Source organism: Colobus angolensis, unplaced genomic scaffold, assembly GCF_000951035.1.
Source record: "Colobus angolensis palliatus isolate OR3802 unplaced genomic scaffold, Cang.pa_1.0 Scaffold20, whole genome shotgun sequence".
Taxonomy (NCBI): Eukaryota; Metazoa; Chordata; class Mammalia; order Primates; family Cercopithecidae; genus Colobus; species Colobus angolensis.
This window is the reverse complement of record NW_012115155.1, coordinates 3,601,216-3,618,122: the sequence shown is the minus strand read 5'-3', so window position 1 is coordinate 3,618,122 and position 16,907 is coordinate 3,601,216. Positions and strand designations below refer to the sequence as shown.

The 16,907-nt window shown below is 37.3% G+C and overlaps 1 protein-coding gene across 8 annotated transcripts in view; it reads left to right on the top strand.

Moving 5' to 3' along the window:
- CLASP1 (cytoplasmic linker associated protein 1) overlaps positions 1–16,907 on the top strand; it is a 313,075-nt gene that overhangs the window by 221,837 nt on the left and 74,331 nt on the right. For 4 of the 8 annotated variants that reach the window (XM_011941646.1, XM_011941644.1, XM_011941647.1 and 1 more), the window contains 2 exons: positions 1,747–1,773; positions 3,867–4,034. In XM_011941646.1, the coding sequence (XP_011797036.1) occupies positions 1,747–1,773; positions 3,867–4,034 (195 nt within the window). Of the gene's footprint in view, positions 1–1,746; positions 1,774–3,866; positions 4,035–10,457; positions 10,566–16,907 lie in introns of all 8 variants that reach the window. The other 4 variants (XM_011941643.1, XM_011941642.1, XM_011941649.1 and 1 more) reach the window with 2 other exon arrangements.

The following is a 16,907-nucleotide window of genomic DNA, read 5'->3' as shown; positions in this document are numbered from 1 at the left end:
TGGCCTTACTTAACACCTTCTGAATTTAAATTCTTTCCCTTTGATAACTGCAGTCCTCATGTTATATAATTTCTGCAAAGAAGCAGAAGATCACTTATAGTGCTGCCTTTGGTGAGGCTACAGAACCTTCCTGTGGCCTAGGTTATGTTGTGTAGTGTGATACACTACAAGCATGGGCTTCAGTGTCAGACAAAACTGGGTTTGCATCCTGGTTCCAGTGTGATGTTGGGTGAGTCTTTTAACCTTTGTGAGCCATTGTTTCATTGTCTGTAAATTGAGTGATAACAATTCCCACCCTCATGGGGTTTTCATGAGGATTTAATGAGCATTAGGAGCTTAGCATGTGATAGACAGTAAATGGACACAAGCTTTATCGTCATAACTGCTTCAGATCAGCAGACTCCTATCCTAGCTGAAGTTGAGCATCCTTGATCCCTGTCTACTTCAGCAGGTTTAGGAAATAAGGCTAGGAATGGATTTACATGATGAGGGATGCAGTTGAAGATAGCTTGAGTCCATTAAGACCAAGAATGCTCTCCTTACTGTAGAACTTAAACTGGGTTTTCATTCAGATCCAGGGTACAAGTGTAGTCCAGAAGTGTCTATCTTGGGAACAACTTCTTGGCTCTGGTTATTCTGTTGAACCCTAGTGATGCCTGGAGACAGAAAAGGTTATTTGACTCATACATATGGGTCAAATTTTACTGCAAAGGAATTGTTGACAAAAAGTGTTCAAATCTCAGAATCTAGGTTGATATAATGAAATTAAGCCAAATAAAAAAATGTCTAAGCGTGTAACTATGCAGTGTTACTTCCCTCTGTGGAGGCTGAGGGTTGAACAGTATTTTACATGTTTCATTCTAATGCTGTTTATCAGCATTGGGGTCTTTGGGGTTCCCTGCCCCAGCTAGGTCAATGCTGTAGTTTTCTCTCTTATATTGTAGGTTTTAGGAATGTGTAGGTTACCTTGGCAGGTGGTGAAGATTACACTTCCTTCTCTAATAGTGGTTAGGGTGATAATACACCTTTAATTTTTCAGTCTTATAAAAATACTGTACCTAGCCTTGGGGCTCCCCTTTTAAAACTCCTTAGTTTTACTTCACTCACCAAATTATACTCAGGAAGAGTGACCACACTAGCCAGTGATCAAGCCTATACTTTCAACTTATGCATGTAAATTAAAAGTTTAAACAATTATTTTAATAAGTGGTAAATATAAGCATATATATCACAGATGTAGATATACTAGTATTCATAGTCCTGATTTAATACTAAGTAGGCTTCATTAATATTAGATTTAGGGCCCGTAATAATTGGCATATTTTAAATATTTGAGGTTTAGGGGAAGTCAGGATAGGTGAAACTAGTTAACAGCAGTTTCAGTTAGTTGATGTTGATTGAGCACTTACTATGTGGTAAGCACTTTTGAAGATGGTAGTGATACACAGATGAGTATGTTACAATCACTTCCCTCAGGTTGCTTAAAGCTAGAAAGCAGATATGAGCCTCGCACATTGTAGGTTTAAAAGTGTTTTATGAACAGATGTGAAATAAATGCTAATGTAGAATGACAAAGATAAACATAAGTACAAAAATAGGAGGAACAAGTCCTAGGAAATATAGCTGTTTTGCTAATGTATTTGTGAACAAAGACCTTTGTGTTGTGTTGCATGCTGACCTTCTGTATTGTGTTATTGTCTTTTAATCCACTTTTTGCCTGTCCTTTGGTCTGCTCTCATAATCAAGGATCCAGATCTGCTAATCCTGCTGGTGGTAAGCCATTTCTCTTCTTGCCTTTTTTTGTTGTTGTTGGCATTCTCCCTGACCCCATGTTCCTTGCACAATATTAATTTCTCTCTTTATTGTAAGCTTAGTTAATCTCTCTGCATTTTTCTTTGTGTTCAAATTCTAGAGTTTGAAATGGATTTCTTTCCCCTTTATACATAGTTTAATAGTTTATTAGTATGCTCAAATTTTATGGGTAAAATTAATAGGTCCTTAGACAAATTCTTCATTGGTTTTTATAATGATTTTTCACTTCAATTTGTAGTTAAATCATTATAAACTATTAATTTTTGTGAGTATTCACCTAAGTGTTTCATTTGAGTGATGGTGGTTTTGGTTTATATAATACTTATTTTTAAATAATACATATTTAAAATAAACACACATATAAATTTACAGGTAAGTGTTGCTTCAAATGCTTTCTTCCTCTGGGTCATTCTATTCTAGTACATAATAAATGTATCCTTTATATTTTAGAATTGTATTGCCTTCTCTACTTAGGGAGGTAATCTGTCAATGCAGATGATTGCCATTTGAGTGTATTGGTGTGATGCGTAAAATTTTGTTGTTTTTTCTGAGAGAGAATTATGTCCCACAAGAAATAGTAATATATGTATCTAGCTACTTATCTATTAATAAAAATTATCAGCCATATTATTTGTTTTCAATTTCCAGTTTTATTGCATACTTCTCAGAGATTGTGGTCCATATTATTTCTACTTTTGTAGACTTTTTTTTAAGATTTACTTTGAGGCTTAATACACGATTTTTGTTTTTAATATTCTTGTGTGGAAAGGTAAAAAGAATGTGTGTTCTATTTGTTGGGATATATATGTGTGTGTGGGAAGTGTGTGTTTTTATACATACATATACGTACACAGACACAATTTTGACTGCTCTGTCAATTTCTGTGAGGTATATAGTGTTTCAGTAGTATTAGTCTTTCCATGAGGTCTTTCAGTAAGTGTGGCTTTTTCCATTTCTCCCTGTACTTTTATCATTTTTTAGTTTTATATTTCAAAGCTGTGTTGTTTGCAGCATAAAGGTTCATGATTATTGTATCTTCATGAACAATTATTCTTTCATAAATATTAAATATCCTTCTTTGTCTTTTTTAAATGCTGTGTTTTATTCTATTTGTTTTTGTTTGTGGTGTATTGTTTGACTCTTAAAAATACCAGACGGCAGAATTTCATTTTATTTTACTTTGTGTTTTCTTTTCTTTTTCTTTTTTTCTTAAAAAGAGATAGGGTCTTGCTCTGTTGCCTGGTCTGAAGTGCAGTGGTGTGCTCATGGCTCACTTCAGCCTTGACCTCCTGGGCTCAAGTGATCCTCCCACTTCAGTCTCCTGAGTAGCTGGGACTAGAGGCATGTGCCACCATGCCTGGCAAATTTTTAAAAATTGTTGGCGAAATGGGGTCTCCCTGTTGTTGCCCACACTGGTCTCAAACTCCTGGGCTCAAGTGATCCCCCCACCTTGGCCTCCCAAAGTGCTGGGACTACAGACATGAGCCACCAGCCCAGGCTTGTCTTAATCTCTTTTAAATAGATGAATTAGTCCTGCCGCATTTGTGATGATTAACTAGTATGTTTGAACTTCTATCTTATTTTGTGATTTTTATTTACCAGGTTTCTGGTTATTTTATCCCCCTACTCCCTTTTATATCATTTGTCAGATTAATAGAATTTTCCTGGATCTATTTTCTGTAGCTAATGCTTAAGAAAATTGTTATAGTTCTACTTCTGCCCTTCTAGCAGTGACACCTAAGATTTTTAACATAATCAGCTCTTACAGAATAAAAAAACCAGAACAATAATAAACACCTCTGTGGTATTTGTAGATATTTACTGTGGAATAAGGAGCCTATTCTACCAGTAATTCTTCTAAGTATATTCTTTTATGATATTCAGTTGTCTTTTATGTTCCTACATTTTAAAAAATTACCACCAAATAAAAATTTATTTTTATATAAAATTCTGTATTTTAGCCAAATTAATGTGTAAAACTTGGCTTTTGAAAGTATTATAGTTCATTCCTACATTTACATGTATTATTTATTGTCATTTTGCCTCACTTTTAGCTGGCAGCCGGTCAAGTTCTCCAGGAAAATTGTTGGGAAGTGGTTATGGTGGACTTGCTGGGGGCTCCTCACGAGGCCCACCTGTGACACCATCCTCAGAAAAGCGAAGCAAGATTCCCAGGAGCCAGGGATGTAGCCGGGAAACAAGTCCAAACCGAATAGGATTAGGTAAGGATTCTCAAAGATCTTGGAATACCATTCCCAGCTTGGTCGTAGTTTTGATTATAAGCTAATGACTATGTCTAATGTAGGAAATATAGATCTATTTTTTGAACTGAGGATGTCACTTTGCCTGGGTGTGCTTTATACAGATTTTGGCATATTGAGGTTTCAGTTAGAAAAATATGTGGGACTTAACCATTCAAATTGATGGGAAGGAATTATGTCATTATAGGCTTTTGTATTTTACAGTCATTGTACAAAGCATTGGAATTGGGGAAATAAGGTGTTTCCCCCACAACTAGAAGCAGTGTTGCTTTTCATTTTCCTTTTACTGATTAGCACTAAGTAGACATTAACCTATATGAATTTTTCAAAAACAACATTTAGGGTCCACACTTATTTTAATTCTGATCTTCTCTAATCTAATTGGTGAAACTTATGGTTAGAAAATATGTATAGTTACTTTTGACATAGATTTGCTTAAGCATGAAAGCTAGGAATTGATTAAAACCAATATATAATATTTATTTTTGTGTTACTTAGCTTCTTTGTAATAGTGTGTAGAATCATGTAAATTACTCTCAGTAGCTTAAATACCTTTTACTCCATTAAAATCTAATTCATACACTACCTTTTTTAATATAAAATTTAGAAGTCTTGGTGATATAATACAAAAAATCTAAATTAATACTCTATGACTTCTTTACTTCCTAAGGGTAAAATGTATTAATATAAAATCAGACTACTGTATTCTTACATTGTGTTGGCTTATCTTTCTCATTTATTCATTTATCTCATCAACAGTGTTTACTGTGATGTACCAGACACTTTGTTAGACCTGAGAATTAGAAGATACATGACATAGATTTAGATTCTGACTTCAAAAAGCTTGATATCTGTTGGGGAGAGGTGGAAATGTAAGACAGTAAGACAAATACTATGACGGGGTGCTCCCCATAATCAAAACTATGACCTAAAAAAGGAGTATCTTAGACCCTTGGCCACCCCAGATTTCCTGCTAGGGGAGGCTGCCCAATGTAGGTTCTGTTTCCATGAAGTACAAGATGGGATTGGCCCAGGTAGGGAGATGAGGGAAAGGTTTCCAGAGGAGAGAGAAGCATCTGCAGAAGCAGTCAGGCAAGAGGCAGCCGTATGTCATTCATTCGGCTACTGTACTGGAAGTCAGAGTGGGTGGGAGTTGGGGGCAGAGACTGGTAGAGTCCAGCTCATAGAAGTCTTTGAAGGCCACCTTAGCTACGAGAAGGCAGGAGAAGATACTTAAGAATGGATAAGGTGTGATTTGAAATCCTATTTCCAAAGCAAGTAGAAAGTATTTCATGGTTTTAGTAATTCTCTGATGCCAGCTTTTTGCTGGCATTGCGTAGTGTGGTCTCTTAGCTGACAAGTTATTTGGGTGTCGATGTGGATACAACAGTAGAAAAGGGCACAGCTGGAATATCTGAATTTTATGTCTGATGCTGTAACATATTTGTGTTTGGAAAATTTTAAACCTAGGTGTTATGTTTTAGCTGTGTTTTTCCGTAGTTAATTGTTTAAGTTTATAGGATGTCTGTCTGCAATCCATGTTAGTTTTATACATTTAAAGATTCTTTACTGTTTTGAGATTTTTTTTCTTTTTATATTATTGAAGATGCCAATTTAATCTTCTTCTGAACACTGGGAAATAACCCAACTTCATTTATCTAACGTAATTCTAATGTGTTCCATGGTTTTAACTAAGACGTTTGAGTTGTGTGTAGTTGAAAAGACAGTATTTTATACGTTTTTAAAACAGGTATTATGGAGCATCAGTAGGAACTTAAGCCTGTTCCCTTCCAAAGAGTTATTTGAAACTATTTGAAGAAAGTTACTTCCTTGATCCTAATTAAAGGGATCAGTTATGTGTGGAGCTTTGAGGTCATACATATAGTTTATATTAAGGAAGATATTTTCTTTAAATTTCCACACATTGTGAGAATATATGCATATAAAGAAATATGTATGAATAAAATGTATTTTCATTTTTTTCCTGTGGTATTGCTTAGAAATTCCATTTAATAGGGTGGCAGACATAATAGCATTATTCAGTAATAGATTATATATTACTATTATCATTTAGTATATACTGGATATATGCCTGTGTTTCTTAACGTTTGACTCATTGTATAGCAATTTTCAATATAATTGTTGAAAAAAAGAGGAGGAACATCTTTTAGGAATATTTTCTATAATTCCCAAACCAACAAATTCAACAGTTTTAATGATAGCTAAACTAGGTTTGGAATTTGCACTGAGAATTAATTGTAGTTATCTACAAATTGTGTATGGTTCAACTATACCTCTTTTTTTTTTTAAATGATACTTCTTAACAAAATTTTCTTTTTTCATTTGTTTTAAAACTAATGCCAAGGATCTTCTTTGGCATTTAAATTTTCTTAAGCAAAACAGCCTGTAATTCCTGTCGAATATTCAAGAAGCAAAATATATCCCTGCTACTCTTTTTTCTTGGTGATTTGTTCCCTCATAAGCTGTCCAAGTAGGAAAATATATTTTTAAGTTGTTTTATTTCTGTATGTCCTAAAGATAATACTTTATAGATACAATAAAGTCACATAAATCACCCGTATCTATAGTGATTATATTTTGGAAGTTTGCCCTTGTTCTCTTCTGCCACTCATCTATGGAAAGGCTATGAAAACACATTTGATATTTTTGCAGCTTTCATTCTGTGGATGTGTATTTAAAATGTTCTTAAAGTTTTCTGGTTAAAATACTTTTAAATAATTAAACATTAATAATAGTTCATTTGAACTGTGAAATGAGACTACTGTCTAAGACCAAGACATGAAAATGTCTAGAGCAGAGAGACATTTCATGTCTTTAACTTCTGGTGGTTTTTATTAATTCTCTTGTATTCTGCTTTCATGAGTCCTGGTTGGACCCTTCCTTAAGATGTAAAAGTCAACATTACCATTAAAACACTGAAGTAGGGTAGAATGTCTATCAAGAAATGTAAACCAATCAAATGGGTATCTTATGGATCTTACGGCTTCCCAGCATTTCGTGTAAGCAGAAGACCCCAGAAGTACCTAGGAATACTGCTTTTTTAGGAAGTTCACAGTACAAGTATGTTTTCCTTGTCTCTCCCTCTTATGCCTTCTCCTCTGTAACATATTTTCACATAGAACATTTAGTCTGGCACTTAAAGAGACAAATTATCTTGGTGGTTTTTTTTTTCTTTTAGTTTTGATCACCTAATTAATTCATTTATAAAAAATCATTTATATACTTACTTTAGGCCGAGTGCAGTGACTCACACCTGTAATTCCAGCACTTTGGGAGGCTGAGATGGGTGAATCCCTTGAGGTCAGGAGTTGAGACCAATCTGACCACCATGGCAAAACCCCACCTCTACTAAAAATAGAAAAATTAGCTGGGTGTGGTGGTGCGTGCCTGTAATCCCAGCTACTTAGGAGGCTGAGACAGGAGAATCACTTAAACCTGGATGGTGGAGATTGCAGTGAGCCAAGATTGTGCCACCAAATTCCAGCCTGGTCAACAGAAGGAGACTGTCTCAAAAATAAAATATAGGCCAGGCTCAAAAATAAAAAATAGGCAGGGCGCAGTGTCTCGCCTGTAATCCTAACACTTTGGGAGACTGAAGCGGGTGAATTGCCTGAGTTCAGGAGTTTGAGACCAGCCTGGGCAACATGGTGAAACCCCGTCTCTGCTAAACTACAAAAAATTAGCCGGGCGTGGTGGCGTGCACCTGTAATCTCAGCTACTCGGTAGGCTGAGACAAGAGAACCACTTGAACCCGGGGGCGGAGGTTGCAGTGAGTCGAGATCATGCCATTGCAATCTAGCTCCGGTGGCAGAGCGAGACTCCATCTCAAAAAAAGAAAGAAAGAAATGAAATAAATAAATATACTTATTTTAAATTCTTCTTTTATTTTAGTCTTTCGAAGTAGTAGTATAAGTGAGTTTGTATTTCTCTTGTATTTTAAATTATTTAACATTTGAACCATTGATGTCACCACTAGATTTACTTTGAAGAGTAAATGATGCCAGAGCTCTTGAAGTTTAGGGTAACTGTGGCCATATTTTCACAAAATCATAAACAGACAGAGTTATTTTTCTTTATATTGCTACTACCCATATATTAAAGGAGAAAATCAGCTCAAATGGGTGAATGAACTGTCTCTGGGTAAAATACGGGGGTTAGGGGGTAAACCTTGTTAAGAAATTTATGCATATGGTTATTTCAGAGCATATCTGTTTACTACTGTCGATGCTTTTTATTGTCTTCACAAAACAGACTCAGACCAAAAAGAGGGCATTTTTTCCCCGTTGTTCTAGCATGTATATGAATTTAAGGAAGGAGATGGGGCTGGGAAAAATTCAGAAATAATCAGGCAAGAACTATTAAGAAAATGCTCAACTAAGCACAAACTTGTTTAAACAACTATCAAGACTTTTTATAGCTTTTTTATTATTTGTGTTGGAGTGGGCGGAGGAATACGACAAAATTTTCACGTGTGCTTTTCAGCAAGAGACTTGGAAATACTTATGGATGCACATTATCTCACAGTACCCTTCTCATTTAAAATGAGGAGACGTGTTCTTTTTCCTCGTTTTCCTAATGGGAGGCTTGAGACCCAAAGAGGCCAAGTGGCTGGACCAGTGAGATGGCGTGGAACTGGAATGGTCACTTTTTGGCTCAGATTTGGCACTGGTTCTCTAAGGATGAGTGGTATTGCTGTGTACATTCTAGTTAAGTTTTCCATATTGGTAGAGCCAGTACATGCTCCCTAGTTTTTTAAGCATTTAATTTGGCATCTCCTTTTGTCATCATTGTAGGAGCTGTTTAGAATGTCATCAAGAATTGCTGATTAAATAGTCACTACTACTTTGAGTAAAGATTCAGTGCTTTCACATCGCTCTGGCAAAATTAAGGAGAGCTTAAGAATTTCTGGTGAACCCCCAAATAAAGCCCTTTATGTCTAGATTGTTGAGATTATGTTCCTGTGCTTGACTTCTTTTTTTTTCCCCGACCAGTACTAAGCGTTTGGATTTCACTTAAATGCCTTCGGAGTCTAGTTCCACTCTAGCACTGAGCAGCTGAGCATGGTAGAAAGTTGGCTTTGGTTTTCCCTTTCATATTCTTTTTTTTTAATCACGGAGTGTTATGATTCTGGTTTATAAGACATTCTTGTTATACTTTGGCTGTATAACAAATCTTTGCTCTTAAATAATAGACAATGTTTGTTGCAGTATAGAAACATACTTGTTTTTGGATCAGTGATGCAAGTATTTTCTAAAATCTGTTGACATTTTTTCCAGTCCATCCTCTCAAGATGGAAGCATATATTGTCCCCATCAGCTATTACATTAGGCAGTCCACGTACATGTATTCAATATCTAAGGTGGTTTTGGAGTATTTTGCCAGTAATGTATCTCCGTTTTCTCAGATGGAGAAACAAGGGTATTTTCTGAGCTTCACAGCCCAGTTTTTATGAGACCCTGGGCTATCCATGCAGTTCTGTCTTGTAGTCTCGGTGTGTTATAACATGAGAATGATTAACTGTATCCGTAGATAATCAGAAAGTTATTTGCTGTTCTCAGGTCAGTGGAGGGATCTTTCCCCCAAGTACTGAGAGTATTGGTCTACTTGCTGTAGACGAAGACTGGGTCAGTGGCGGTGCTTGGTAGAGCACAGGCAGATCTTTTTGGATTCTCATAGAAAAAGCAGGGATAAAATGTTGGGATCAGTAAAGGAAAGGATAACAGTCCCCACTTTTTCTACCCGCTGGTTTCGAGAATTGGATATGTGTGAAGCATCTGCACGCTTACTTGGAGTGGGTAGGCTGTCTGGTTGTGTCAACCCTTACGGCTTGTCTTGGTGAAGATGGCCAGCCTGGGAGCAGTGAGCCCTCTTCCTTTTCATTAGGTAAGTTCATGGACTTCAGTGACCGACATGGTTATTCTGTTTGTTAATCCAAATTAAATTACCTTTCTAAGAAACAAGTGCATATGAATACAGCTTTGGTTTTTTGTCCTCTTGTTGAGAAGTTTGCTAAACTCATAAAAACTGATCGTTTCTAAAAGGCCTTTGATCTTGTATTTTCTGATGCCAGTTTGTTGTTCGGAAAGATTTCTTTTCACTTCTTACATTTAGGTGTAATTTCACCTTCATACTGAAATTCACAGCTTTCTGAGGCATTGAGCATAATCACATTTTACCCAGACCCTCCCCTGTTGGCATGTCAGTCAGTGAGTCCTCAGCATGGATAGGTGGCTCAGTCATCAGAACTCCCCAGCGTGAACAATATTGTAATTACATTAACCAAATGTGACTGACATTTTGTGAGTTTTTTTGTCTTCATTAAACTTGTTCACCTTCTCTGAAACCCTTCATGCTGCACGCTAGCACGGAGCAGCCGTATCCCTCGACCCAGCATGAGTCAGGGGTGCAGCCGCGATACCAGCCGTGAGAGCAGCCGAGATACAAGCCCTGCTCGGGGCTTTCCTCCACTTGGTGAGTACACGTAGGCGCTGGCTGAGGAGCAAAGAGTTCCTTACCCTGCTTGTCCAAGACACTGCTAGGTGGAATGACCTGCTTTTCCTCCTCTACTGTCCTTGTGATCCTTTCTTCTTTCTTTCCTCTTCCTTAGTTACCCCGTTGTCCCCCTCTGCATGCTTGAATTTTGGCAACTTCGAATTTTTATATATTAGAGGAAAAAAGCACCACTTCACTCTGTACTATTATCATTGATGACCACTTGCTCTCAGGCAAGCCCATCTGTGTTGTAATTTCTAACCTAAGGCAAAACTCAGCCGAAGTTAGTTGCTGCTTAAAAATAAAGTTAATCCAAAGTTTATTCTGAGTCATTGACTCTTTACAATTTATCATTAATTCTACTACAGATCAGTCTGTATGTAATTTAATTCAAAGAAGGAACAAAAGTACAATTGCAATAATGTTGAGAAAAGTAAATGAGTTTTCTTTTTAGTGTTAATAGTCCTGCCTTCTCTAAAATGGACACATAATAAACCCTTTTTAGTTAGTATAAACTGTTGATCCCCAAAAGACATCTGTCAGCACATACTTTTGTGAAAAGGAGTATTTTGTATTCTTCAATAATTATTTTTGGCTGCTTGCCATGTTAAGTGCTGTACAGATGTCCATTTTCCTCTTCATAAGCATAAACGTAGAAATCATTTTGTAATAATTAGACCTAGACCTGAAATTATATGGATCTTTGGACTCCAGCAGTCTGTTAATTTTAACTATGTATTTATATAACTGGTCTTTTGAAAACTATACATGTCACTACGAAAGAGGGATGTTAAAAGCGTAAGGTCTTAATATTTGCCTCTACCTAGCTCGTTCTAAAAATGTTATTCACTTCTTCTGATCTTTTTTCCCTAATCAGTATCGATAATCAAAATCTAGATACATTTCTTTATGACCCATTGTCCTTAATGAGATTCTGAAAAAGAACAGGTAAGCACATGCCAAAGCCCTACTAGACGGTCCCCGTGATTTAGCGAGGCAATACCTGTTGTGAGGTGTTCCACCTTGTTAGCATGAGCCCCTGAGTGGGGCAGCTTACCTATTGCATGTCACCTGTTCCACAGCAGTCTGAAGCATTACAGCAGAGTTCTCAATAATCAGAGGTGGCAATGATGTTTTTTTTTTTTTTCTGAATGAACTGGTGATTTTTCCTTTTAAATTAAGGCTGTATATCTTTGCATCCTTGCTCACTATTTGACCTTCTGAACAACCTATTTATGAGTGAACAATTCAGTCCTTTATTCGTTATTTTGTCTCTTAGAAGCAATTCAGTGTTTTCCTTTCAAATATGTACTGTTATTTTTATACTGTCCGTGGAAGCATCCTTTGGTATCTGGCACGTGGAGCAGGCGAGGTGTGCTGAATTCTTGAGATCCCAATTGAACTCTGAGTGGTTGAGTGAATCTTGTCTGTTTTGTGCATTGTTTGATTAAGTGGATCTGCTTAGCTGTCTTGGTGACAACCCAGAATGTTGAAATGTGTAATTGCCACTACCAAGGCAGAAGGTGTGGGTCCTCACAAACTCTAGCATCAGCACATGTCTTCTGTTGTGGTCAGGGCAGTAGTTAAGTTCTTCGAGCTAAATTTTTGTATCATGCCTTTCCCCTCCTTAGGTTAAACCTAACCCTAAAACTTATGTCCAGCAAGGACAACAGCGTTGCTCATGTGTACGCACACCATTTGGAGCAGTCAGCAAGCATAATGCTGTGTGGTCCCTGTTCATCCTCTGGGACAGGTGTCATCATCATCAGAGTCTTAGGGAGAATAAGCCACTTTCTCAGGATCACACAGCTAAATGGTGGAGCCAGGGTTTGAATTCACATTTGACTTCAAGCCTGCCTCATTTGGAAGTAGTTTGGATAATTCAGTGTTTTTCATCTGTTCCTTGAAAATATATTAAATGCTTGTTCTGGGGCTTCTTGATGGGAGGGTGATTAGAAGATGTTTCTGAATCATTTATTTCCAGGCTTGGGGTTAGGACCTGGGAACTCAAAGATACATCCCAGAAGGTTGTTGTCCTCAGGGGAGCTTACTACACATCCTCTGAAGATTCCTTCTTTAGCTCATTAATTTTAATAATCTCTTCCCACCCCTTTTGGAAATTAGTGAGATCGTGTATCAGTGCTTCTTTGAATCCACTTATATAGCCAACTCTTTAACAACAACGAAAAAAGAGTAAAAGTACTTATATTCTAGTGAATATATATTTTTAAGTTTGCATTTTTATTGTTTTGGACCATTTTGATGGTATGAATGTATATGGTTATGGTGAGAATTTTTGATTAAGGGAAATAAGGGCTCTGGGGCTGCTGTAAATTAGGCTTTCACATAAGTGGGTCTGCCTTGGATTCCAGTGTTGGGTGTTAACTTGTGAATGTGACAGAGGACTCATGGCATGACAGATTTTTTTAGAATATTCTGTTGAAACTGAACCAAAGGACCACTTGGTAAGGAACCTGCATATCAGGTACTGCTTAAAAACTATTTCAGTCTGAACTATCAAGATAGTGATGTGCTTGTACAAAAATGTATAGTTTGCTTCAGTCTTAACACAAGATATTTTACCAACTTCCTTTTTTAGGGAAAGTGTTAATTTTATAATATTCTTTGCCAATTTAGTTTTAATTTTTGTGAATCTTGAGAAAGGGATATTTTCCTTTTTTTGCAAACTGGTAAAAATTGCCAGGTAATCTTTGTTTTTTAATACCACATGTGCCATAGGGATGCACATTTTATAAAGTAACATGGACCTTAAAAATTATATTAAAGAATTTGAGGTATTGGTATTTTATGACTGAATGTGAGAGCGTTAACATGTACAGAATAGTAGTATGGATAAAATGTAGCACTGCTCAGTATTATTTTGTTAAACCTATAAATTTTCTGTAGTATAATCACTGTGAATTTTTCAGAGTAATGAATGGAAGCATATTATCTTTTGTTTTTTCCTGAGGTTAAGGAAAAGCCATATGTTGCATGGAACTGTAGTCAATAAGTTAATGTTTTGAACCAAGTCTTTATTTCATAATTATTTCTAAAAGTTATTTTCTCTCCACATGAGGACAGAATTTAGCATGTATTTCCTCAGGTTGATGAAGTAATATGCTCATTAAGAATATTTGTTAATAAAATGGTACTATAATGTCAGATCGTAAATTGGAGGTTGCTCTTAACTGTTACTGCCACCACCACCACCACCACCAACGCTACTAACCATTGTTTAAGTGCTTTATAGCTTCTTTTAATCCTCTCAGTAACTCCCAAGAGGTAGGTGCCATTAACCATTATTCGCACCATTTTACAGATCAGATGCTGAGACACAGATAGATTTAGTACTTTGCCCAAGGTCAGTCCTGTGGCTAGTTGTGGTCCAACCAGGGTTTACAGCTGCATTACTGAGCTGGTACTCATGACCAGTGTACTGTAACTGCTTCTCCAGGGAAAATCATTAAACTTAATACAACCAAATTCCAACAATTACACAAGTACTAATAATTAGGATATGGTCGGGCGTGGTGGCTCACGCCTGTAATCCCAGCACTTTGGAAGGCTGAGGTGGGCAGATTGCTTGAGCCCAGGAGTTCGAGACCAGCCGGGCAACATAGGGAGACCTCGTCTCTACAGAAAAAAAAAAAGGCCGGGTGTGCTGGCACATCCCTGTAGTCCCTGCTACTTGGGAGGCTGAGGCAGGCGGATCTGCTTGATCCTGAGCCATGATTGCGCGACTGCACATCAACCTGGGCAACAGAGTGAGACCTTGTCTGAAAATAATAGTAATAATAATAATTAGGATATTCATGCAACAGAACAACAAACATTTTGACTGGGGAAAATGGAATTCCAACTGTTGAATCCCCTTCCTGTGATTTCATTTTATTTCCGTTGAAGTAACATTATGAACTTCTATGCTTGTTTTTGGTGCATGGTTGCATATGCATCACGTACTGATAAAACATCTCGTGAGCTGAGTTAACAATCCGTCTTACTGCCGTTCCACTCTGGGATGTAGACGGTGCTCTGTGACTCCTGCTGTTCTTCATGTTGCATATTTCCATACTGGCTGATAGAGGCTTCATGGCGTGAATATAACCCTGGAGTCCGAGTTGGTTGATGCATAGTTTGGAGCACCTTTAAGAGTGCCTTTGTTGTGCCTGTGTGTTTAATAGCTGTGCGAGAGCCAGCTGGCCACTGTGGAGTTTGGGGACTGGCACTTGCTGTCCATTCATATCCAGCACCATTTCTTCTCATGAGAAAACATGGCCTTGTTGGTAGCAGTCCCTGCATTTCCTTTGGACTGTGGCGTTTTCTGTCTCTGGTACTTCTGTGTTAATCCTGTGGGTGTTGCCATTCCTTTTACCTGCAGCCTCTCGACGTCATTCCAGGTCCACTAGTGCTCTCTCCACTGCTGAATCTGTTGGGCAGTCAGGTGAACAAGTGCTAACTGCATGACTTGGCTTCTTCATATGTTCTAGTTTCACACCCATGTTAACATTTGTTTTCATCTGTGTCGGCTAGCACTTGGCATGTATGCACCTCATATTTTTTTCCCCAATGTGCTTTAATTTTTTTAAGTTATTGAATGTTTATAGTTCTGTTAATAGGCTGTAGATGCTTTATAGCCTGTTTGACAACATCATTTCTCCAGTATTCATATTTACGTTAAAACAAAACAAAAAACAGGGAAGTAATTCCCTTCCTGCCACTCTGTCCCCAGGAAAATAACCAAAATTAGGTATTATTTAGGGTTCCTGTGGGGCAAGGGGGCATGGATATCACCCAACAGATTCCCTTCCAAAGTCTTTACTCCGAATAAACTGCCAAATATTAATGCTAGTTATTAATGTCACGTTCACATTTTTTAAGGTACCATTTAGTTAACAATGTTGCAAATTATAGCATACATAATTTCATATGTATGAAAATAAGTGTATTGTTCTCAAAGTTTTATGGAAAAACAAGATCAGGATTCAGGTAATCAAGTCAGGCCAGAGGTATCCTTTGCAGCCTGCAAACCCCAAACCTGCTCTCTCAGTTCTGTTTAACAATACTCAACATCCAGTGGTTAGCCACAGTGGCAAAAAGTAAGCGTACAGTAATATATCAGTTTGTTAGATTTCATGCTAACAGTCCCTAATGACTACAGTTTTCTCAATTGAGTAAGGTAGAATCTATGAATTTGCAGACCATTGATGGTGACAATTGTTACCAATTCACTGAGTCCAGTATTTTCTCTTTTTTTCCTCTAAATGAAGCCCCCTATACTTTGTTTGTTTTTGTTTTTTGGTTTTTGGGTTTTGAAACAGGGTCTCACTTGTTGCTCAGGCTTGGAGTGTAGTAGCATGATCTCGGATCACTGCAACCTCTGCTACCTGGGCCCAAGTGGTCCTCCCACCTCACTCCCCAAGTAGCTGGGACTACAGTTGCGTGCCACCACACCCAGCTAGTTTCTGTTGTTTTTGTAGAGACGGGATTTCACCGTGTTGCCCAGGCTGGTCTAAAAAACTCCTGGGCTCAAGCGATTTACCCACCTTGGCCTCCCAAAGTGCTGGGATCAACAGGCAAAGCCACCATGCCCTGCCTTCTGTATATTCTGATTATGTACATTTCCCTGAAGATTAGGGGCCAGACTGAGAGCACAGTCATATGTGTTCATCTCTTGGAAAAATTGAACTTTTAATAGTATCAGAGCCTTGAGAATATGGAACAGATTTTGCTCTGGTGAAAACACAAAGCTTATAGTTTTGCTTAGATCTGGATAAACATTTCCCCTTAAGATTTGAAATTCCAATTGTCTATGATATATATCAAACGGTCTGTAGTCACTGTGTATGGCAAAGCTGGATGCATCTTGGAAGCACAGAATAATTGCATTGTTCTTATAGTTTTAATTTTGTGTCTGAAAAAATCTGTATTCTCCCTGGAGCAAGAATTGCTGGCATGAGATTTTTTTTTTTTTTTAATTTTGTTAGACTTCGCTTTATTTAAGTTTATGCTGGGTACTTTTTTAATGGCTTATAATTGAATTACTTTCATTCTGTTACTCATAAATCTACTATCTACCCTTTTTTAATGAAAAAAACTTGAACAAGGATCGTCTATAAAACTATATGTGCACAGTAAATCTCACATTTACACTTGTTTCATATTTCAACTGATAAATATAGATAAATGTAACTTTTAATGGCCTTTTTTAGTTTCTATGGCACATTACCTTTTAAACATAATGGCTAAGGTGACAGTTGGAATGACCAGCAAATGCATTAAAAAAGGGGATAGTATAACATACAGTGTTTGTTTCTTTTA